This window comes from Heptranchias perlo, chromosome 1, assembly GCF_035084215.1.
Source record: "Heptranchias perlo isolate sHepPer1 chromosome 1, sHepPer1.hap1, whole genome shotgun sequence".
NCBI classification, from domain to species: Eukaryota; Metazoa; Chordata; class Chondrichthyes; order Hexanchiformes; family Hexanchidae; genus Heptranchias; species Heptranchias perlo.
The window spans coordinates 135255906-135279413 of record NC_090325.1 but is presented as its reverse complement, the minus strand read 5'-3'; the positions used below and the strand labels follow the sequence as shown (position 1 = coordinate 135279413).

Below are 23508 nucleotides of genomic sequence, written 5' to 3'. Positions count from 1 at the left end.
TCTAACAAATGGTTTGCCTAATCCCTAAAATGGCTGGACTTCAAATTTTGAAAAATTGCTCATGCTTCTTGTCTGTTTTCTGCCTTACAGGGGAGCCAGAATTTAAATACGTTGGCAACATGCATGGGAATGAGGCTGTGGGAAGAGAGCTGCTTGTCTTCTTGGCACAATATCTGTGCAATGAATACCAGAAAGGAAATGAAACGATTATCAGTCTGATTCACAGTACACGGATACACATCATGCCGTCCATGAATCCTGATGGGTTTGAGAAAGCGGCTTCACAGGTAAACAGAGACTATGTGCTACAGCAGAATGTGCTCCACACCCCTGGCTACTTGTAATAATGTTGTCACCCTTTCACAGATGTGGTATTTCTCTGAAAGGAAAGTCATCTCTTTGTCCCATTCATTTTTGCCATTCGTGATGGATCATCTTATACTTAAAACAATTGACCAGATTTTGTTTTCCTCTGCTCTTCTGAATGTGGAGATGCCGGTGATGGACTGGGGTTGACAATTGTAAACAATTTTACAACACCAAGTTATAGTCCAACAAATTTATTTTAAATTCCACAAGCTTTCGGAGGCTTCCTCCTTCCTCCTTCCGAAAGCTTGTGGAATTTAAAATAAATTTGTTGGACTATAACTTGGTGTTGTAAAATTGTTTACAATTGCTCTTCTGAAGGCATTGTATCATACTGGAATGCAGTTTAGCAAGTTGGGTGAGGTTCCATTCTTCATGTGTGAGCTTAGCCAGTGACTTTCAGCATTTCCAGCATTCTGTTTTTATTTTATACTTTAGGCATTCGCTGGTTTTTTTTCTAATAAAAAGGTTTGGTTAAAATTTAACGATTCAGGCTGTCTAGCTGCAAATGCATCACCGATAATGGAGTTGAACCAATACAGATCTGGAAGGTCCCAGACTAATCCCCAGTCCATGCTGAGTTGCTGATTTCAGGCATGCAGCAGTACAGCTGCTGTTATCAATTCTGGTTTAAGTTATACAGCACGGATAGAGGCCCTTCGGCCCATCGTGTCCGCGCCGGCCATCAGCCGGTGGGAAGGAGGCCCATGGAGGTCACCATAGCTAAGACTGATCATTTTCTCACCCGGTACCCATACCTCTGCATTTTCCAGTCGGGATCACTAGACAGTGATTCCTTCCCACCCCAAACCAGGATTGGTAACAGCAGCTGTACTGCTGCCTGTCTGAAATCAGCAACTCAGCATGGACTGGGGATTAGTCTGGGACCTTCCAGATCTGTATTGGTTCAACTCCATTATCGGTGATGCATTTGCAGCTGGGCAGCCTGAATTGTTAGATTTTAACCAAACTGTTTTATTAGGAAAAAAAACAGCAAATGCCTAAAGTACAAAATAAAAACAGAATGCTGGAAATACTCAACAGGTCCATCACTGTCTCAAAAGAGCTTCTGCCCCACCCACAGCATTAAGCTGCATTGGTCAAAGTCACAAATAACATTCTATATGACTATGTCCATGACTTTCTCATCCTCCTTAACTTCTCTGCTACTTGTGACCATTCCATTCTCCTCCAATGCTTCCCTTCTGCTGCCCACCTCTGTGGCACTGCTCTCTCCGAGTTTCACTCATTCACAGTGTAGGCACTGCATTGTGCCCAGTGGCTTCTCTTCTGCTGTCTACACTCTCCATCCTTGGTCCCCCTTTACTTCACTATGGACAGGAGACCTTTGGCAACATTATCAGGAAGTCTGGAGTCAGTTTCCAAATGCATGCCAATCATACGACAACTTGTTTTTATATAGTGCCTTTAATAAAGGAAAACGCCTCAAGGCACTTCAGAGGCATAATCAGACAAAAATGAATGCCAAGCCAAAGAAGGCGTTATTAGGAGGGGTGACTAAAAGCTTGATCAAAGAGCTGAATTTTAATGAGGGCCTTAAAGGATGAGTGGGAGGTGGAGAAGCTAAGAGGGTTAAGGCCTGGACTCCTGAAGGCACGCCCGCTAATGGAGCAAGAGGAATGGGGAATGAATAATAGGCCAGAGTTGGTGGAACACAAGAGTGTCGGGTTCTAGGGCTAGAGAAAGTTGCAGAGTTAGGGAGTGGTGAGGCCATGAAGGGATTCAAAGGAAAAAATGAGAATTCTAAATTTGAAGTGTTGCTGGACCGGGAGCCACTGTACGTCAACGAGCACAGGGGTGGTGGGTGAGTGGGACTTGGTGCAGGTTAGGATATGGGCAGCAGAGTTTTGGATGAGCTAAAGGAGGATGGGACAGCCAGGAGAGCATTGAAATAATTGAGTCTGGAGGAGACAAAGGCATGGATGAGGATTTTGGCAGTAGATAGGCTGAGGCAACAGGTGATGTTAGAGGTGGAAATAGGTAGTCTTTGTGATGGAGAGGATATGGGGTCGGTAGTTTAGCTCGGGGTCAGATATGATGCTGAAGTGAGAACATTCAGCCAGAACCTGAGGCAGTGGCCGGGGAAGGGGATAGAATTGGTAGCTTTGATGTTCCCAATGTTTCACTGGAGGAAATTGCTGCTCATCCACGACTGGATGCCTGACATCACAGAGGCATTGGTGGGGTCAAGAGAGGTAGAGCTGGGTGTCGTCACTGTACATGTGGAAGCTGACCCCATGTCGTCACTGTACATGTGGAAGCTGACCCCATGTCTTCAAATGATGTCACCAAGTGGCAGCATGTAGATGAGGAAGAGGAGGGGGCCAAAGATAGATCCTTGGGGAATCTATGAGAGGGCAGGAAGAAGAGCCATTGCTGGAGATGCTCTGGCAATGATTGGATAGGTAAGAGTACAACCAAGTGAGAGCAGTTCCAATGAGCTAGATAACAAAGAAGAAGCGTTGGATGAGGATGGTGTGGTCGACCATGTCAAAGGCTGCAGAGAGGTCGAGAAGGATGAGGGGTAGTTTATCACAGTCACAGAGGATGTCATTTGTGACTTAGATTTGGGCTGTTTCAGTGCTGTACCATGGACGGAAACCTGATTAGAGAGATTCACACATGGAGTTGCAGGAAAGATGGGGATGGATTTGGGAGGTGACACCACATTCAAAGTATTTGGAGAGGAAAGGAAGGTTAGAGATAAGGCAATAGTTTATAATGACAGAGAAGTTAAGGGTGGGTTTTTTGAGGAGTTGGTTAATGACAACAGTTTTGAAAGGGAGGGGGTAGTACCCGAGGAGAGGGAACCATTTAAAATGTTAGCTGGGATGGGGGCCAGGAAGGAAACTTTGATGGTCATCAGTTTTGTGGGAATGTGGTCAAGAGAGCAGAAGGTGGGTCTCATGGACAAGATGAGCTCAGAGAGGGCATAAGGGGAGATAGGAAAGAAACTAGAGAAAGATGTGGGTTCAGGGCTAGAGCAGTGGAGACTATGGGGGTAGGTTTGGCTTAGAGGGCAAATGGCTGGGGGGGTGGGGAGAGTTACGGCAGAGGCAGCTGAATGGATGGCATTGGCTCTGCAATCCCTCCTCTAACACTTACCTTATGTTTCCTTTGGTCTCCATTGGCATCCGGCTCCCGCCCTCTGGCCTTGACACATTCCCATCGGCTTTGGGTATTAAAGTGAGGCCCAGGAGTTTAAATGGTCTGGGCCTCACGCCGATGAGTCTGTGGGAGACTCCTGTCGTCCCACCCCTCTCCCACACTCAACCCTCCCCAGGTTAAAATCAGGGCTTCTGCCTTAAGCAACCAATTCATTAAATGCCCATTTTAATGGGGAGTGATTTGGGTGCAAATAAGGAAGCCAAACTATTTAAATAAAGTCGGGCTCTCTGAAGTTCAGATGAAGCTCTGTGCCTTACCTTTAAAAACTGGGTGCATGGGAGCACTGGGAGATTGCCTGCTGAAACAAGTTCTTTGAAGGCAAAAAAGTAGGTTCATAGAAGGATTTTTTCCCCTGCATTTTAATGTTCCCTTTGCTGCATCTAATTCCAGGCATTGGTTAGTTTTGCTGGATAGTTCTTAATTTTTGGCATTTTTTTTTTGCATGGGTTAGTACTGCCATTGATATCACACCTTACAAAGACTTGAGAATGGTTATTTGTTTGAGGGCCCTAAGCATACTGCATAATTGAAATGAAGAGTTCGCGAGGGGCCAACAAATACAGGTGCAACGACCTCGGAGGTGTTTTGGCCACACCTGTAACTAAACTGAATCAGATACCACCTGAACAGTGATTGAGTACAAACCCTTTCTGTTTATGAAAGCCATGGTGTTGATATGAGAAACCCTGATGCCCACACGGGGACCAAGTGTAATGCTTTGCACTCAAGGAAACTATACCACCTAGTGACTGGTGTGTGTCCTGTCCATTTGATAACTCCTTTCCACAGGAAATATGATGAAGTTGTTGCCCTTTCAAACTTAGTATTTGCAGAACTCCTGATGTGGCTTGGAAGGATCCAGGTAGCATGAAAACTTCATGCTGTGGTAACCTTTATTTCTATGGGAAGAGCTGCCCTTGATCCAGATGTCATGTGCAGGTTATTGTGCAGCCTATGACACGATTCTGTAGTCAATGAAGAACTTCCACAACTTTGCCTTTTTATGGTGAGTGGTAGTCCTTTAAGAGCAAGCTCTCTGGGAAAGCTTTTCCAGTGCCTGTAGCCTATTCAAAATAGGGCCAGCCATTAAATCACAAAACCGGAGTTTAAACGCTGTGTGCCAGTCAAGATAACTGCCTGAAGTGGAATGAACTGTATTAATGAGAACATTTCCTGAACCATTGCCAGAAGAATTTTGAATCTGCAACTTTCCTACTTTTGATTGTGTTCTTTATTATTTACAGATTGAATTGAAAAAGTGCTGTGCAGACTAAGCATAGAACTGCTGATTATTCAGAAATGTAAAGATTAAGATTCATTGTCTGTCAGATTTGCTCCTAGCACCATCTTGTGGACAGCCTTAGCCTGAACACAAAATAAAAACCTGACAACGGTTGTAATGACAGTTCTGCCATAAGATGGCAACAGCACAACATTAGAATTGGGTAGATGTTTTTGAACACTTGCATCTTATGTACAAATGACTGTTCACTCTTTTGATATTATTATATGGCTAGTTCCCTAATAGAGTTTTTTCAGTATTGTCATTTTGTATTGCACTGTTCTGGGACAATTCTGGTTTGTGAACGTATCTGATTTTGGCGTTTATACTTCGAATGCTGTAGCATAGGTCTCATCCTAAAGCAGAAATGCACATTGGAGCACCAGTGTGTAGTGCCAAGGGGGAATGTACGTGACGTCACCGCTGCCACTCATTGTAATTTGTGTCATAGCTACACTTAAAATGAAATTTATTGTGTGGACTGCAATGTTCACTGTGATGAAGCACAATATAAGTGCAAATATATTCTTGGCCATTTGCATAACAGCTGCATTCCCATGAAGAAATGCTGAGTGGTGATGTGCCTCCACATGGGCAAGGAGGCAAAATAGAGGAAGGAGGGAGGGAGGGAGTATGTTCCCCGACCTTCGAGTCCTTTTGACACATCTCCTAGTGCCTGGTTTCAGACTGGTAATGTAAAGGCTGCCCCAAAATAAAAATAAAATGCAGTGGCTGCAAATGTGGTGCCAACTGCGTGCTTTTTGAACCACAGTGTAAATATTTAATTGTCAGTGGATTAGTCCTGTACTTGCAGCAGGCGCAACGTTTGCGGTGCAGTAATATGCAAATATTGTTGAATTATGCAAATAATTTGTGTCACTCTGGCTATCATTTAAAAATATTTTCACTTTGTGCCTCATAAAAAGTAGTTCATTATCGAACCGCAGCTGGAGAGCTAGTGTGGATCAACAACTTTTTCCCCACAGAAGGTGTAAGATAGTTCTTTACGTTGGCAGGCGTTCGTACAAAAAAACAAATCTCCCCAAGGGAGGAGATGCTAGTTGCGTACCTTTGCATGTCACTTTTTCTTTTATTCACTTTCTAACTGTAATATACTAAATAGGGTAAGAGTGCTTTTTAAGTTCTAACCCTTTTTAATAGTATATCCTCAACTTGTGTACTTCTGAATTTAACCCGGTCCTGTCTCTTACTTACAGTCTCTTTTCTTCTCTTTGGCAAGTTGTTCCTGTTCATCCTATCCCTAAGAAAGGTAATCCCACTTACCCTGTAGATTACTGGCCTAAGCCAACCCTGCCACAGTTTCCATGGCAAAACCACCACTGAGGAAAATCTGGGCCATTACCCTTACATTGGTACTGCCTCAAGTTAAGGAAGTTGCTGTTAATGTTCTCATTTCCATCACTTTGAAAATTCTGGCTTAATTTAGGATCGCCAGTATGCTTTTTGAAACAGCCATTCCACTGGTGATATACTTTTCTGTTACATACCTTTAGAACTCTGTTCCTGAACACTTTGGTGAATCATTTGTCATTGTCTTGGGATTCCCAAAACTCCTGATGGCCTGACACCATGTACATCTAAACAAGTGCACTTCTCATATGGTCTCCCATCAAAGGTTTACCCATTATTATCCAGTTCTGTCGCAAATTGCTCTATGCTGTAGTTGGTTGCTGGTCCTCTTTACCTCTTTTCTCTACACTTGTTCAAAGAGTTTGTTAGGCATTGTGAGATCTGAATTGTGACCTTCGACTAGGGGTTCTGCCCTCTTTCTCACCCTGTTTCTCCCGAATATCAATGAGCTCTTTTACTCATCATCCAACAGCATCTTCCTTCTGTGTATAGACCTATAGTCTTCTCATAGTGCAATAGCTGAATTGTTACACCATGATCTCCATGCCCTGTGGGGCCTAGGCCATTTTTGTTCCTTTAAATTCCACAAAGGTTTCTTCTTGTCTTTCACAGCTTTTGTCCCTTACCTTTGATGGATCTACCATTAGTTCCTCTTCATCTATTAATGTTCCTGGCCTCACTATCTCCTCTGATCTCAAATGGAATTCCTACATCTCCTCCATCACTAAAGCTGCTTTAGGAGGTTGGTTTCCTTTTTCACACCAAACACACTCTTTCCCTTAACGCAACTGTTTTTAAAACTTGTGTCCATCTAAGAAGGTCTTCTAACATTTCTGTCACACTGCTGTGTGGGAAAGAACAAAAAGCTTGTCGTCTGCTAGGTGATCCTTCTCTCACTTCCAACTTCCAACTGCTCTCTTCATCACAACCTTTCTTATTTCTTTACATTCCTGTTTTAGCAAATTATGTCCAATTCAACATAAGAAGAAAATGTAATTTAGTAATTGTCAATAATTTAAATGTCCGCATCTAGATTTCAAGAAATATTTTGCTTATGTTTTACGGATAACTTTAATTGCATTCAGTACTACATTTTTATGTAAGTTTTTTTTCTCCCCCTGTTTTTCCTTTCCAGACAGGCGATCTGAAGGACTGGTTCGTGGGTCGCAGCAATGCACAAGGAATAGACCTCAACAGAAATTTTCTCGATCTTGACAGGATAGTCTATGTGTATGAAAGGGAAGGAGGGCCCAATAACCATCTGCTGAAAAATATAAAGCTTTCTGTGGACAAAAACACAAAGGTAGGAGGGTGACTGCACGATTCTGGGACACCATTCACTGCTGCTGAGCAATCAGTAGCTGCCTCTTGCGCGCTCATAATTTGACCCAGTGTTTTCTTCATATATTGTCTTGTAAAAAATAATCAGGGTAGAAGGATGGACTAGGTTAGTATTCCCAATTTTTCTTTTTTATAAGCACATATACACACATGCACAAAATGGGGCTGATATCCCTGAGCAGACACTCCTGGTCAAGAGTGTCTTTTGCAGGGAGCACTGCTTAGGAAATTGTGGGCTTCTAGTGTTTGCTTGTTCCATCCATTCGTTTAAGTAGATAGGAAAACGGGATGCAGGCCTGTGATTTCCTGACCGTCGCTCTGGGAACTGACTCGAGTGTCTCCTACCTACTTGGAGATATACTTGTTTTTGTAGAGTATTTTTCGATTAACATTTTGGGCCTCCATTTGCCTCCAGCACCACTTGGGTGCTTTAGGTTGTGCTGGAGGCCTGAGTACGTTCCAGAACTGTTCCATTGATTTTTACAACAGTTGGATTTCCAAAGTGGCCTGGAAGCTTCTCAAGATTATAAAAAAAAAAACACTACAGCTTGGGTACTGCTGCATCCTCAGCCAGCAATAGTTTTTCATGGCTTGAGTAGCTTCAGTTTAGCCTCCTGGGCAGTTTGATGCATTGGCTACTATCCAAATTAAAGGAGCTACTGTGGAATGCAAGCGAGCAGGCCCTGTAGCCTGTGTCAGTAGAAGGGCAAGGAAACTGTAAATGGTAAAACTTTTAAAAGGAATAGAGGAGTAAAGGGACTTTGGGGTTCAGATGTATATGTCTTTAAAAGTGGGTGGACGAGTTGATAAAGTTGTAAAAAAGCATATCAGGACCCTAGCTGCTGGAAATAGGGGCACAGAGTACAAAAGCAAAGAGGTAGTGTTAAACCTATAGAAATTATTGGTTAAACCACATATAGAATATTGTGCTCAGTTTTGGGTGCCCGACTTTACCAAGATTGTCAAGACCATGGAGAGGATGCAGAAGTGATTCTCCAAGGTGATACTGGGGATGAGAGGTTTTAGTTAGGAGGAGGGATTAGAGAAACTGGGGCTCTTAAGTTGAGAGGAGATCTGATTGAGATGCTCAAAGTTATGAGGAACTTTGATAAGGTAAACAGAGAAAAACTATTCCATTAGTCAGTGAGCCAGTGGTTAGAGGGCATAAATTCTATGATTCTCACCCAAGATGGTGGTCCTCCAGGAGCTTGAAAACACAATTCCAAAGTGAAGATATCTGCTACAAAGAAGGATTTATTTGAGATACATATGATAGTATGGGAAAAGACCATCAGATTCACCAAATCTTCCCCATCCAGATATTTGTGTAACCACATACACCATTTACTCACTCATTAATCACATCCCTATTTATCACAACTGAACTGAATTTAATCCCTTCATCATTTTAGCAACCTCAGGCATGTCCCCTTATATCCTGTGTTTCTCTAAAGTAAACAGCCTTGGAGCTTGTCCTGATAACTAAGAGCCCTTGGAGTAGTTATCATTCTGATTGCCTTCCTCTGAACCTTCTCCACAGCCTCTATTTGTCACCAAGTATCGAGACCAAAACTGGACACAATGGGGTAAATTTTCATCTTCACCAAAATGGGCAGTAATTTGGCAGAGCGGATTGTTTGCCTGCTATAGAGGTCATCCAATATTAATTCCATTTAAATCAGCCTTGTACAGCCTAATACACTTGTTTTGTACTTAATAGTACTCACAACACATTCTAAAACTCTATTTGCCTTCTCAATAGCCACTTCACACTGCTTAATCCGTAACCTTTAACGAGTACCCCTGCATTATATAAATGTACCCTGAGTTTGCTCAACCTGAATGCATGACATTGAACTTGTCCATGGTGAAGGACATCTGCCACCCAATTTCCCCAGCTTGCATAAGTCAGCCTGCAGCCTATTCATTTTGTCTAAATTACCCTGTACACATTTTCATGCCATCTGCAAATTTTCAAATGGTTCCATTAATGCCTTCATCCAGATCATTAATGAAAAAACACCAATGATCCCAACATGGAGTCTTGTGGAACTCCACTTGTGACCAAATAACCATATGCAGAATGTACAGCTTTTCCTACTCCTTAAATCTCCTTGATACTGAAAATCCTTTGCAATTTTCAAACTCCTTGGTGATTCCAGCAGACTGCTCCACAGTGGTAGGGCATTGTTTGTATTCATTAAGCCACATATTGCTATTTTGTGGTGTCAGCTCTATCAGGGGAGTTAGAAAGTAGAAACTTCTAGTTATCCAAGGAGTCAGCAAAAGCCAAGTTACCTCAGGTTGCTCTTAAACTGCCTAGATACCTAGTGCAAGAGCTACATAGGCTGAGGCCTGGGAGAAAGCTACTCAGCGGGCATGTTATTTGGCACAGGTAGAACTAAAGAAAAAATATAAAAATCAGGTGGAAAAATAGTCTGTGTACTGCAAAATTTGCATTTGTCTATGCGTGACTCCCTCACTTAAGCTCCAAATGTGTTCTGATTTTTGCACCATACCTGTGATGCCTGCTTAGCTCAAACTTAAAAAAAAATCTAAAAAGGCACAAACATTAAAATTACCCCCTTCACCAACCATCCTCTCCCAAAAAGCACTCTTATATTTCTTTAGGGGCTATTTCTTTGACCACCACCTAGTTTGTTTACAATGATAGTGTGTCTGTGCGTCTTGTCCGTACTTTTTCATAAACGTTTTGCCTTATGATCAGAATTTTCTGCTTTGGCGGAATCCCACCACAATTTGTGTGGGGCCCAGTGTTCACCTTTGACCCTGGATGATTTTTCGGTGGTAGAGTAATTTAAATAAATTTGATGGATTCCTGGTGGGATTCCCATCTCTGTTGGGGAGCCTGCCTTGGGGGTTGGGGGGTGGGAAAGGAGTGGTTGGAAAGTGGCTGCGACAGGCCTTGATGCTTCCTTCACCATAGCGTGGTCAGTGGCCCCTCATATTAGTCGTAAAGTTTAAAAATTTATATTAAAAAATATACTATGCATCCCTATGCAATCAGTTGCCCTGTGATCAAATGCATAGACTAAGGTGGCCCTTTAAGTTTTAAAATTAGAGCTAGGCCATTCAGGAGTTAAATCAGGAAGCACCTTTCCACCCAAAGGGTAATGGAAATGTGGAATTCCCTCCCCTAAAAGGCTGTGGTTGCTGGGTCAACTGAAATTTTTAAGACTGAGATTAACAGATTTTTATTAGATAAGGGCATCAAGGGATATGAAGAAAAAGTGGGTAAATGGAGCTGAGGTGCAGATCAGCCATGATCTAATTGAATGGTTGAACTGGCTCGAGGGGCTGGGGCTGAATTGCCTACTCCTGTTCATATGTCCTATTTGATATACTTATTGGAGGAGGGGAGGTTTCAGTTTGTAAGTTATTGAATATGTTCCAATAGGAAAGACCAAAGAGAATTTTTGATGCGGTTTTGTTCAAGTTCACTATTGGGCAGTTTATATTGCTGAACCATTTCCAGTAATCTCCCCTGCTTATATTAGAGGACTTATTTCAGAGTACTAGTGGCAACGCAAAAATAACTGTGGTTGTCCGATACTGTGCATGGAATGTTTAAAAGTTGTGACCATAACTTCAACTTTCTGCTCTGATGTTGGAGGAAGGTCCATACAGGCTAGCAACATATAAACCATATTTTGTTGGCCTATATGGGCCAAAGGCTAGAACAAATGGCAGGCTGCAGTGATTTGCTTGTTGACCACGGGGTACTACTCCATGGTGTGAGTTTCACTCATTTCTGTTACCACACCGCTATTGAAGTCAGGCCTGCCATTAGTGGCAGTGCTTTATTGTAGGCTGATTTTATATTGCTCTCTTGCTGTGCTACCGCCAATGTGTAGGTCTCATGCAGCCAGTGACATCCCCAAAGTAAATTTGCTGGATTTGCAGTTGGGAAAACCCATTTTCCATGCTGCAGGATCCTGTAAGACTAGCATAGCACTACAGCAATATAAAAGTGAACACTAATGTATCATACGTGATGGGAAAATCACCTCTAATAAAAATGACTAGGTATCCTAGAGTGACTTATTGCAGTAATTGGTTCACTGAACTTATTTTACTGCCTTTTTTTCTAGCCTTAGGTTCATACAGGTCAATAATATACAGTTTACACATTAGATAGTGTCGCTATGCTGATAAATGTGCACAAGTATGGAAAGAGCCTTTGTTTCCCCGAATCTTTATGATAATGTTTATGATTGAGTGGGAAATAAACAGTGTTACTGTACAGTATGAATTTGTTCCCGACCGGTCCACTAGGTGGAGCATTTTACATGCCAGAGCTCTCTGTTCAGCTCAAGCCACTGAGCTTTCTCCCACACAGGTGAAGCCACAGGCACTTCTGGCTGTAAGGTGATACTGTGGAGCTGAGTGGCTGGAAATAGTAGCAAGAAATCTCTGGCTTAAAATAAATGATGCCGCAAACACAAGTATGGATTGAAAGTATGCAGAACAAAGATTGTTAGAGCAACAAATCCAAACTTTTCTGGTTAATATCTTGGGTTCAAGTGTCTTCACGTTCAAGCTTATACTGTGTGCATATGGGAGTTTCTTTATTGCCCATACTTCAAGAGGATCTTATGTAAATGTGTGATACATTATTGTACTGAGAGTCTTATTCCTGCAGCTCGCCCCAGAGACTAAAGCCATCATTCACTGGATCATGGATATTCCATTTGTTCTGTCAGCAAATCTTCACGGTGGCGATGTTGTAGCAAACTACCCATATGATGAGACTCGCACTGGTAAGTACAAAGGAAAATTCATGGAAAATTATGTTTACTAGGCATATATGGAGCACAAAATGAACCAAGTAAAGAGATGTCAACACGTCAGTCTTTCAGAAATTGCCACCTTTAAATCAAGTCCAAACCTAGACAGGGGGCAGCATAGGCAGGGCAGGGGGTAGGACCATGGCTTAAATTCTGATGCTTGCTTTGTTTCTGATAATAAAAAAATTATTGAACTTCTCAGTAACTACTGCCTCCACATCAAAAGGCCCAGAGGCAAGTGGAAAAAATGAACTTCAATTTTAAAAGCCTGTCTCTTGTTATCCAATTTACATTTTAGAAACTTCCAAGCAACCCATTCAAAAAAACAGACTGTTCAGTCCATAACTGGACAGGCGGCAACCCTGCTCTGTTGCAAGCTGCAGAGGAGGGAGTGATAATGTCATTATGTCACCAGAAGTTTGTGCAGCAGCAGTTGTCAGACATGTTATAACACAAATGTTTGCCACAACACTAACTTCCCGCTGTGGTCAAAATATGAAGTTGACTTTTCAGAACTTTGCAGTTCTGGTAACTTGCCTTGTTTGGAAGTTTCTCAGTATTAGGTGGTAGGAAAGATAATGGAACCTTTACTCAAAGATGTAATAGAAAAACATCTGGAAAACAAAAATATAATATAGAGTAGTCAGCACGGATTTCAGCAGGGAAAGTCAATCTTGACCAACCTTATTGAATTATTTGAAGAAGTAACAGAGAGTAGATAAGGGTAATGCAGTAGATGTAATACATTTGGATTTTCAAAAGGCTTTCAGTAAGGTACCGCATTGTAGACTCAAGACCAAGGTCAGAGCATGTTGAGTCGGGGACAGGTAGCAAAAAGGATAACAAGCTGGTTACAAAACAGAGAGTAGGGGTTAAGGGTAGCTACTCAGACTGGCAAAAGGTGAGAAGTGGTATTCCACAGGGATCGTTGCTGAGACCACTGTTGTTCACAATTTACATCAACGATTTGGACTCGGGAATTGGAAGTACAATTTCAAAATTTGCGGATGATACGAAATTGGGGGTTGTAGTTAATATAAATGAAGAATGTGTTAAAATGCAAGAAAACATTAATAAACTTGCAGAATGAGCGTGTAATTGGCAAATGAATTTTAATATTGATAGGTGTGAGGTGGTGCATTTTGGTAGGATGAGAGAGGAGGCCACATAATGCTTGGATAATATGTCTAAATGGGGTAGAGGAACAAAGGGATCTCGGAGTAAAGATACACAAATCACTAAAAGTAGTATGCTGGTTAATAAGGCTATAAAAAAGGCAAACCAAGCACTGGGGTTCATTTCTAGAGTGATAGAATTGCAAGGCAGAATAGTTATGTTAAACTTGTATAGAACATTGATTAGACCACAGTTGGAATACTGTGCTTGGAGTTCTGGTCTCCATATTATAAAAAGGATACAGAGGCGTTAGAGAAGGTGGAAAAAAGATTTACAAGGATGATACCAGAAATGGAAGGGTATACTTATCAGGAAAGATTAAACAGCCTGGGGCTCTTTTCTCTAGAAAAGAGAAGGCTGTGGGGTGACCTGATAGAAGTCTTTAAGATAATGAAAGGGTTTGATAGGGTAGACATAGAGAAAATGATTCCACTTGTGGGGGAGTTCAAAACTAGAGGTCATCAATTAAAGATAGTCACTAATAAACCCAATAGGAAATTCAGGAGAAACTTCTTTACCCAAAGAGTGGTAAGAATGCTGAACGCGCTAACACAAGGAGTAGTTGAGGCAAATAGTATAGATATATTTAAGGGAAGCTAGGTAAGCACACAAAGGAGAAAGGAATAGAAAGTTATGCTGTTGGGGTAGATGAAGTAGGGAGGGAGGAAGCTCGCGTGAAGCATAAACGCTGGCAGAGACCATTTGGGCCAAATGGCCTGTTTCTGGGCTGTAGACTCAATAACTCAGTGTATTATGTTTTAAGAAAAAAAGTTTTGGGAATAAAAAGTATTCAGTCCAATGGACCTGCGGTGAAGGTAGAGTGATAGGGAGTATGAAGTGAATTACATACTTGATGACACCGTAGCAAGTTTTTGACCGGAGGTCACCGGTTACGGTTATTGGCTTAGTACAAAGAGAAGCGTCAATTCTCTCTTAATTCTCAATTCGCTTTATTAACGTTATTAGATCATGTGCATACCGCTTATACGTCTGATGAGATATAGGCTTGCAGTTTACAGCAGGTTATACAGTTTTATACTCAAACTAGGATTTAAACGCACACCCACTAGGTTTTTCTGACTAACACTCCCTGAGTGGTCACCGAATAGAAAGGATATTATATTACCCGGAAAGGAGAGCTGACGCTGGCCAGGCGTTCCGTTCTCTCTCTCTTGACGTCGTCTCTACGTCCTTGACGTAGAGTCTCCGGAGTTTCGCACACAATGCCACCAAGCCTGCAATTCTCCAGTTTTAACTCCAAGCCTGTCTTTTCGAATGATGTTGTCTTTCTCCTATTGGCTTAAATTTCCTCAAGTGGTCAGTGTCATCCCCTGATTGGCTCTGTTCCAAGGGGTTAGGTAGCATCACCTCATTACTCCTTTTCTAAATAAGGACTGGTGTCTCATCACATCTCCTTTGTCCCTTAGAAGCGTAACTAATTCAAACAGTTTCTGGCCAGCTCAGGCCAGTGGCTGAACTCCAGGTCACTTCAGTTCAAAAGTTAGTCTCTTTGCCTGAATGTTAGCAATTCGAAATAGTTTTCTGCAGCCCCTGGCCAACAAGGTGATTTTAAAAAAATGATCGCTTAATGAAATTGAGAAATATGATATTTTTAAGATGCTTTTCTGGACATTGTTATTTAAAAATGCCATATACAGATAAAGACAAATGGTAAACTTTGGCTGTATGTTTGAAACCCATAACACTACAAAATGTTAGCTTTAGTTTTAAATTATATCATTAATTGGATTTTCATTTTCTTTTTTGCCCCATATCACTCACATTCTGAAATCAAAGTTTTAGTTCAGGCTTTACTGACAGATAATAATTTCTGGTATCAAACCAATTATTTTTCTAGCCATTAAGGTTAGGGGAAGTCAGGGGAGAGAAGAAAAGCCTGAGAATCTGAGTCACAGTGCACTCCAGTCCTAACAGGTTTCTAAACAAGGGAGTGATTATCATCATTCCAGTAGCATTTTTCAACAGACCATAATACAGTTGCTTAGATATAAATGTTGACATCAAACTGCTGTGAAGGAGAATCCATACAGAATACCAGGGATTGGCCAGATGTAATAACCTAGCAAGTGAACATGCTAGTTCAAAGCTAGCAAGCAACATGCTAGCTGGGAAAGGGTCTATTCTTTCCTCCTGCAAGCTGTGGTAACTTTGATAATAATAGTAGTTTGATCTTGCACAACATGTTAACCAAAGTTAGATGGCATTAAGGACTAGTGTAGTTTACATTAAACTCTTAATGTGTTGGCACAGTTAGCAATCAGAAATTTAGGATTTAGGACCATTTTTATATCGCTGTTAAATTGGAAATCAAATTTCAATTCAGATTATTGGATTGAATTAGACTGACTCCATGACCTAGAAATACGGTCGTACAGCACCCATTTTTCAGGTGCTAAACAGCCCCCTAAGCCTCCAAAATGGCAGGCAGGAAGCGCACGCTCATTACGAGCCACATGTGCGCCAACCGCCAAAAAAAGGGTGTGCAATGTCCACGCCTGTAACAGGCCTCAAGCCTTTTGCCTTCAGCTGCCTAGGCCCTAAGTTCTGGAATTCCCTCCCTAAACCTGTCCACCTCTCTACTTCTCTTTCCTCCTTTAAGACACTCCTTAAAACCTACCTCTTTGACCAAGCTTTTAGTCACCTGTTCTAATATCTCCTTATGTGGCCCGGTGTCAAATTTAGTTTGATAATCGGTCATGTGAAGCACCTTGGGATGTTCTACTGTTAAAGGCACTATGTAAATGCATGTTGTTGCTGCTGTTGAATGCAAACCAATATTTACCTCACTGACTCATGTCATGGTATGGTTTGATGGGTGCCAGGCACCTCCAGTACCTCATCTAATTAGCCATTCTTCATAGTGGGTGAAGTTTAAACTGGAATAAAGCGGGATTTATTTTAAAAATGTGTATGCATGCGCATAATTGTACCTAGAGATATTTGCCCAGTCTAATTTTAGTTTAAATTTTGTTTGACAGTTCAGAAGCAGCAGAGGTGAAGAATTCTCTAAAAGCAACTGATTAGGATTTGGCAGTGGAGATTGTGCTGTCCTTTATTTCCCAATTGGTCCAGATCTCATATCATGGGCTAAAATTGGTTCTGGTAAATTCAGAGTTTCAATGATCTAGTGTACACACTGGACAACTTTATGTGCAAACCCAACATAACATTTGTACTTTGAGCTAGGTGAAAGTGAATCAGCAAATTAAGGTTTGCTTACACATCATAGAAATACTTCATGGCTTCTTTAAGTATTAAGATCAGCGATCATAAATGGTTTTATTGCAAATTTAATTTCTCATTCAAGTTTCTAATTTGTGTGCCTATTTTGGCAGGTTCTACCCACGAATACAGTGCGAGCCCAGATGACACAATTTTTAAAAGCCTGGCTGAGGCTTATGCCTCTTTAAATCCAGTCATGTCTAATCCCAATAGACCACCATGCCGCAGGAACGATGATGATAGCAGCTTTGTTGATGGAACAACTAATGGAGGAGCTTGGTACAGTGTTCCAGGGGGTAAGTGAAAATTAATCTATGAAGAACACAATATTAGACAATGGAATCAAATTCTACCCTTTGTAATAGCTATCTACTGATTACTTTAATTTAATCATCTTTTTTTTACCCTTTGTTACGTAACTCATTTACATTTAAAAAAGAAAGAACTTGCATTTATATAGTGCCTTTCATGTCCTCAGGTCACTCAAAAGCAATTCCTTTGGCTGTGGAGTGCTTTGAAGTGCAGTGACTATTGCTATATGGGCAAATGTGGCAGCCAGTGTACATACATGTCTACAAACAGAAAATTAGATAGGTGGCCAGTTAATCTGCTTTGGTGATGGTAGTTGAGAGATGAATTTGGCCAAACCACCATGAGAACTTCCTTCTCTTCTTTGATCTTTACATCCACCTGAGATGGCAGATGGAGCCTCTGTCTAATGTTTCATCTGAAAGATAGCATTTCTGACAATGCAGCAATCCCTTAGTACTACATCGTGCTCTCAGTCTAGGTTATGTGCTGAAGTCCTGGAATGAGCTTTGAAGCCACAAACTTCTGATTCAGAGATGAAAGGGTTATGAACTGAGCTAACATTCAGCCAAACTGATGCATTTAAGGTTAAATTTGGTGTGGGTGGGGCTCCCAATGTAGAACCTCGGTTGACCACAGCATCGATTTGAGAATCAGGCATGCTAACCTATTCATGGCCGATTCTCTGAAACATGCTTTTCTCGAGCGAGGCTCCATACCAGGAATAGAGCCTTGCAAAATTTACCCTTCTTTGCATATTCTCGTCATAGTGTCTTGCAAAGTTTTGTGACTGGTACTGAAGCGTTACACTTACTTTGTCAGCGGTTTATTTTTGGGCTTTAAGAATGAACCCTCACAAAGTTTTTAACTTTAATGGTTTTCATTTAAGAAAATTAAGGTTAAGTGGACAAAGAGTGCTTTAATTACTGGGGTAGTGGAGATTATGCAATTGCTCCAAGGCATGCTTTTAAGTATAGAGAGAAATGCCACTCCACTTACGTAAAGGTTTTGGTTTTGTGGCTTTATAAGCAAGTTAGAAATTTGACCAGAATTTGTGAAATCTGTTCCATGCAGTGGGAAAGGATAGGCAAAAAAGTCTAGCCAGAATGCCAGGGCTAGCACTGTGGTTCTCTGCAGAATTTCTGCTGTTTTTCAGGAAATTTGACACTATTGTGTCCTAATTAAATGGAATTGAGGGTTAAGGATTTTTTTTAGATCAGAGACAATATACTTTTAGAGGCAGTTTATGCACTACCAAGGTCACTTCTGAATGTGCCAAATGTGCCTTTGGACAACGTATAGGATTATAGCCAATGGCAGATTGGGGGTGCTATGCAAACCTATTTTAAGAAACTGTTTAATGGAAGCCTCAGATGTGCATGTGCATTATTTCTCAAACAAATGGTAACTTATACAGGGGAGATGAAACTGGGCAGTAAATAAAAGCCCTTGTTACCATAACCATGCAGTTTACTTTTGGACTGCATGGATTCACAAGGTAAACAAAATGGCAGACTGAACAAATTAGAAAGGCAAAATCTCATTTGTGTTAATTTGAAGTTGCAATCCCATTAGGCACAATTCTGTAGCGCATTAGAGCAGACTATGTAGAGTAAGGATTGGTGGAATCTAGATTTTGTTTCCCTCTTTCCTCATAATTCCTGATCTGGTGCTGCGTGGAGGCCTGGAGCAGGGGTTAGATATCTCCGAAATCAAGGGGGGAGGTCTGCCTGGGACATCCTGGCTGCTGGGTTAGAACAGCAGTGGTGGAAACTTGGGAGCAGGTTGCCTGGCTGTCACCTTATCTGCAGGTGGTGCTTGGCCCTGAACATGGAAGATAGATGGCCTGGGAAGAAGGAAAACATGGCATACCAAGCTGGAATTCTAACTGTTTCCTCAATGGAATATAAATATACACTCAGATTGGACTGTGTTAATGAATTTCCTGCTAAGGTATTGGAGGTGAAATCCTTGGAGCCATTTCACATAGAATTACACAGAATGTACAGCACAGAAACAGGCCATTCAGCATTTATGCTCCACACTAGCCTCCTCCCACCCTTTTTCATCTAACTTCATCAACATATCTTTCTATTCCTTTCTCCCTCATGTGTTTATCTAGCTTCCCCTTAAATGCATCTATGCTAGTGGCCTCAATTACTCCTTGTGATAGTGATTTCCACATTCTAACCACTCTCTGGGTAAAGAAGTTCTTAAAAATGCTTTTACATAACTGAGTATTCATATTTCTGTCTGGGGAAAACTATATCCATATGCTGCTCTTTAAGGTCGAGTGCTTGATTCTACTGGATGATATGGAGACCCAGAGCACAAACACAAAGGACTGACTCCCCCCGTTTACTTTGCAGGAACAGATGACCTTAATTGGATAAGGTATTCCTGATTTGGAACACTATCCAGGCTACTTCCGGTTGTTGTAGAATTGTGTAAAAATGTAATACTTTCTTAGGTGGGTGTGTCACATTGGACAATAACGAACGTTTTGGTCCCACTTGTGTATCACCTGACTAATATGATACGATATTGGATTAATTTTACTGTCTGACACAGAAGACTGCATAACCTTTATATACACTAGCTATGTTTTTAGTACTATTGCATGTTGCATGCTACTCCACCAGGCTAATCACTGCCAGCATATCAAATCTGTTCCAAATTTACTCCTGGGGCAAGAATGAGGGAAAGAATGACCTTAGCTGGAAAGTGTTACTTTTTGTACAAATTTATTACAATACAATACATTGCTAGAAGTATTTTTGAGAAATAACACAATATTGCAATTGAGAGCTGCTGTCAATTTTTCAGTGAATTTACCATCGAGAGCTGTTCAACTAGATTTTTCACAATTAAATTTTTTGAGGGGAACTCAGCAACATAAAAAGTGTAACAATGATGGTCTGTGGAACTAACCAATGCATCAGTCACCAAGTACATCTAAACCCTATGATTACAGAACTAGAGTTTGTGGTTAGGGACTTTTGCAGGCATTTTAGGAGAGGAAGCAGCAGGATGGGGACAGGACTGGATGTGAGAGAATGAACTCAAGGCAGCTACAGAATTGTCTGAGTTACCATTTAGAATTTATTTTCTAGTTTAAATTAGATGATCCTGACCCCTCCCCAATGGCCAATAACTGGTACATGGCACTGGCTCTGCTTGGCATTAATCTATGCGAAGGAAGACTTATGGCCCCAATGAGATCTGTGAAGCTCTAAGAGGTGGTTGTCTGTAACCCTTAGACAGAAGCTTTCTTCAATCTGGCACTCTAGCCCTCTATGGCAGCAGAAGCAAAGGCTGTCCTTAGGGTCTCTGTAGCGGGGGCAACCATTATTGATCGCAGTGAAGCTGTCACACGCTCCAGGATGGACTGCAGTCAGGCTAAGCCAACCATCATGGTGCCGCAGATGTGGTTAGTGGACTCCTCTGATTGACCTGCCATCTGTTGAACATTCCAGTAGCCCGTCCCCAGTGCTGGCACACACATGTGATGCTTTGCAAGCATTCTTCTTTTAAAAGCAGGATCTGTGTTTCTTCAGCTGAGGACCAACATTTCCTGACTCTCCGATCAACAACGCCTGGCTTGTTACCTTCCACCCCCAGCTCCTCCTGGCCACTTGTTCTCTGTGCATCACCCTGTGTGTTCCCCCCTGACTCATTGCACAATGCCCCTCAGGTAGCTGTCTCAAAAAAACTTCTTGTGATGATGCCTATCTGCTTAAGTTGCTGCAAGTGTTTAAATCCTGCAGCAGAACATGAATTCACATCCCCCCCCACCCCCATCCTAGCAAACTCCCAGTCAGAGAATATGACAGGAGGCTCACTTTCGTTATTAACATTATGCTGACCCTGGTAAGTTTGCCAGGGTCAGTGCTGGTTCAGTGGATGGGTAGAAGCCCCTCCACACTTCTGACAGCAGTGCCACCGGAGAAGGAAATCTAGGCTTTGGTGTTTATACTTACATCTGAGGAATGCCCACCTGGTTAAGGTATTGAGTGTGTTTGGTGTGCGTTGAATCAGTAGGAGTCAGTAAAGGTGAAATTGGTCTTTGGTAGTAGCACAAAATGGGCGAATTGGCAGGCCATTGACTTCAATGGAAAAGAAAATGGGCGGGGTGTGAAATGGGCTGCCGATTCCCTATCGCTCGTGTTGCTACCGATGATCAATTTCACCACTAGTACCTTCAGGAGAGTGGGAAGGGGAAAAATTGGGAAAAAAGAAATAAGATGACAAGTTTGATGACTGTTGTGAATTTATGATCCTTTGGACGTTTTTACTATGTTAAAGGCGCTATATAAATGCCAGTTGTTGTTTCAGTTCTTTCACCTGTGAAAAACATAGTCAGAAAACCAGAAATCAGAATGTTGCTGTACTGTAACAGGGAATGGAGAATAATTTGGATAGTTTGGTATGAGACCTATGGTCCTGTCCCTCAATCAGCCCAACTGTCCTCAGTTCTCTTATATAGAATGAGTGCCCCTATTTTTATCTGTGGCTAACTAAAGAAGTTAAAGATAGTATTAGATTAAAAGAAGAGGCTTATAATATTGTCAAGAAGAGTACTATGCCTGAGGATTGAGAGAGTTTTAGAAACTAGCAAAGGACGACCAAATAATTGATAAAAAGGGAGAAAATAGAATGAGAGTAAACTAGAAAGCAATATAAAAAGATTGTAAGAGCTTCTACAAGTATATAAAAATGAAGAGAGTAGCAAAAGTAAACGTTAGTCCCTTAGAGGCTGAGACAGGAGAAATTATAATTGGGAATAAGGAAATGGCAGAGACGTTAAACAAATATTTAGTATCTGTCCTCACAGTAGAAGACACAAAAAGCATACCAGAAATAGTGGGGAACCAAGGGGATAATGAGAATGAGGAACTTAAAGCAATTAATATCAGTAGAGAAAAAGCACTGGAGAAGAGAAACTAATGGGACTAAAAGCCGACAAATCCCCTGGACCTGATGGCTTACATAGAATTATAGAATCATAGAAACGGTACAGCACGGAAGGAGGCCATTTGGCCTATTGAGTCCGTGCCAGCTCTATGCAAGAGCAATCCAGCTAGTCCCAGTCCCCCGTTCTGTTCCCGTAACCCTGCAATTTTTTTCCTTTCAAGTACTTATCCAGTTCCCTTTTGAAGGCCACGATTGAATCTGCCTCCACCACCCTATCCTAGGGTTCTAAAAGAGGTGGCTGCAGAGATAGTGGATGCATTGGTTATGATCTTCCAAAATTCTCTAGATTCTGGAACAGTCCCAGTGGATTGGAAGGTAGCAAATGTAACACCGCTATTCAAGAAAGGAAGGAGAGAGAAAACAGGGAACTACAGGCCAGTTAGCCAGACATTAGTCATCGGGAAAATGATGGAATCCATTATTAAGGAAGTGGTAACAGAGCACTTAGAAAATCACAATATAATTAGGCAGAGTCAATATGGTCTAATGAAAGGGAAATCATGTTTACCAAATTTATCAGCGTTCTTTTAGGATGTAACTAGTAGGGTAGATAAAGGGGAACCAGTGGATGTAGTATATTTGGATTTCCAAAAGGCATTCGATGAGGTGCCACATAAAAGGTTATTACGCAAAATAAGGGCTCATGCAGTTGGGGGTAATATGTTAGCATGGATAGAGGATTAGTTAACGGACAGGAAGCAGAGAGTAGGGATAAACGGGTCATTTTCAGGTTGGCAGGCTGTAACTAGTGGGGTGCCGCAAGGATCAGTGCTTGGGCCTCAGCTATTTACAATCTATATTTATGACTTAGATGAAGGGACCGAGTGTAGTGTATCCAAGTTTGCTGACAATACAAAGTTAGGTGGGAAAGCATGCTGTGAGGAGAACACAAGGGGGTCGATTTTGAAATGGTGGCTGGTTGGCAGCGGGGCGGGTTGGGGGGGGGTGAACTTACCATTTCCGATGCGATCGCATGGTGATTGCTGATTGACATCCTCTCCGGGTTTCGTGCCCGGCAGCCAGCCTGATAGACAAGCTGGCAGCCATCAGGAGCTGCAACGTGAGGTGGGAAGGACGAGAAAGAGGGAGAGTGAGACAGCATCCGGCGCTGGAACGGGAGATCGGGGGAGGGGGGAGAGTGGAAGATGGGTGGGGAGGGGGGAAGATCCGGGGGGGGGAAAAGAGAGGGGAAGATCGGGGGTGGGGGAGTGAAGAGGGTGACATCGGGGGGGGGTGAAGAGGGGGACATCAGGAGGACATCGGGGGGTGAAGAGGGGGACATCAGGAGGGGGAGACATCGGAGCCGGGTGGAAAGGTAGGTTGATTTTCTGTTTTAACTTCCTCCTGTGGCTTTTGATGTACTTTATTTTGTTTCTTTTTGACTGATCTGGCCCTTCATGCCTGGTTTCACCAGGCGTGAATCAGAAGCAGTGGGCAAGCCGCCCAGGT

At 42.0% G+C, this 23508-nt stretch overlaps 1 protein-coding gene across 1 annotated transcript in view; it reads left to right on the top strand.

Annotated features, from left to right (window-relative positions):
- Window positions 1-23508, top strand: part of cpe (carboxypeptidase E) — a 127966-nt gene that overhangs the window by 82894 nt on the left and 21564 nt on the right. Inside the window, exons 2-5 of the mRNA XM_067991184.1 lie at window positions 91-287; window positions 7344-7511; window positions 12213-12330; window positions 16890-17072. Coding sequence (XP_067847285.1) covers window positions 91-287; window positions 7344-7511; window positions 12213-12330; window positions 16890-17072 — 666 coding nt within the window. The remainder of the gene's footprint in view (window positions 1-90; window positions 288-7343; window positions 7512-12212; window positions 12331-16889; window positions 17073-23508) is intronic.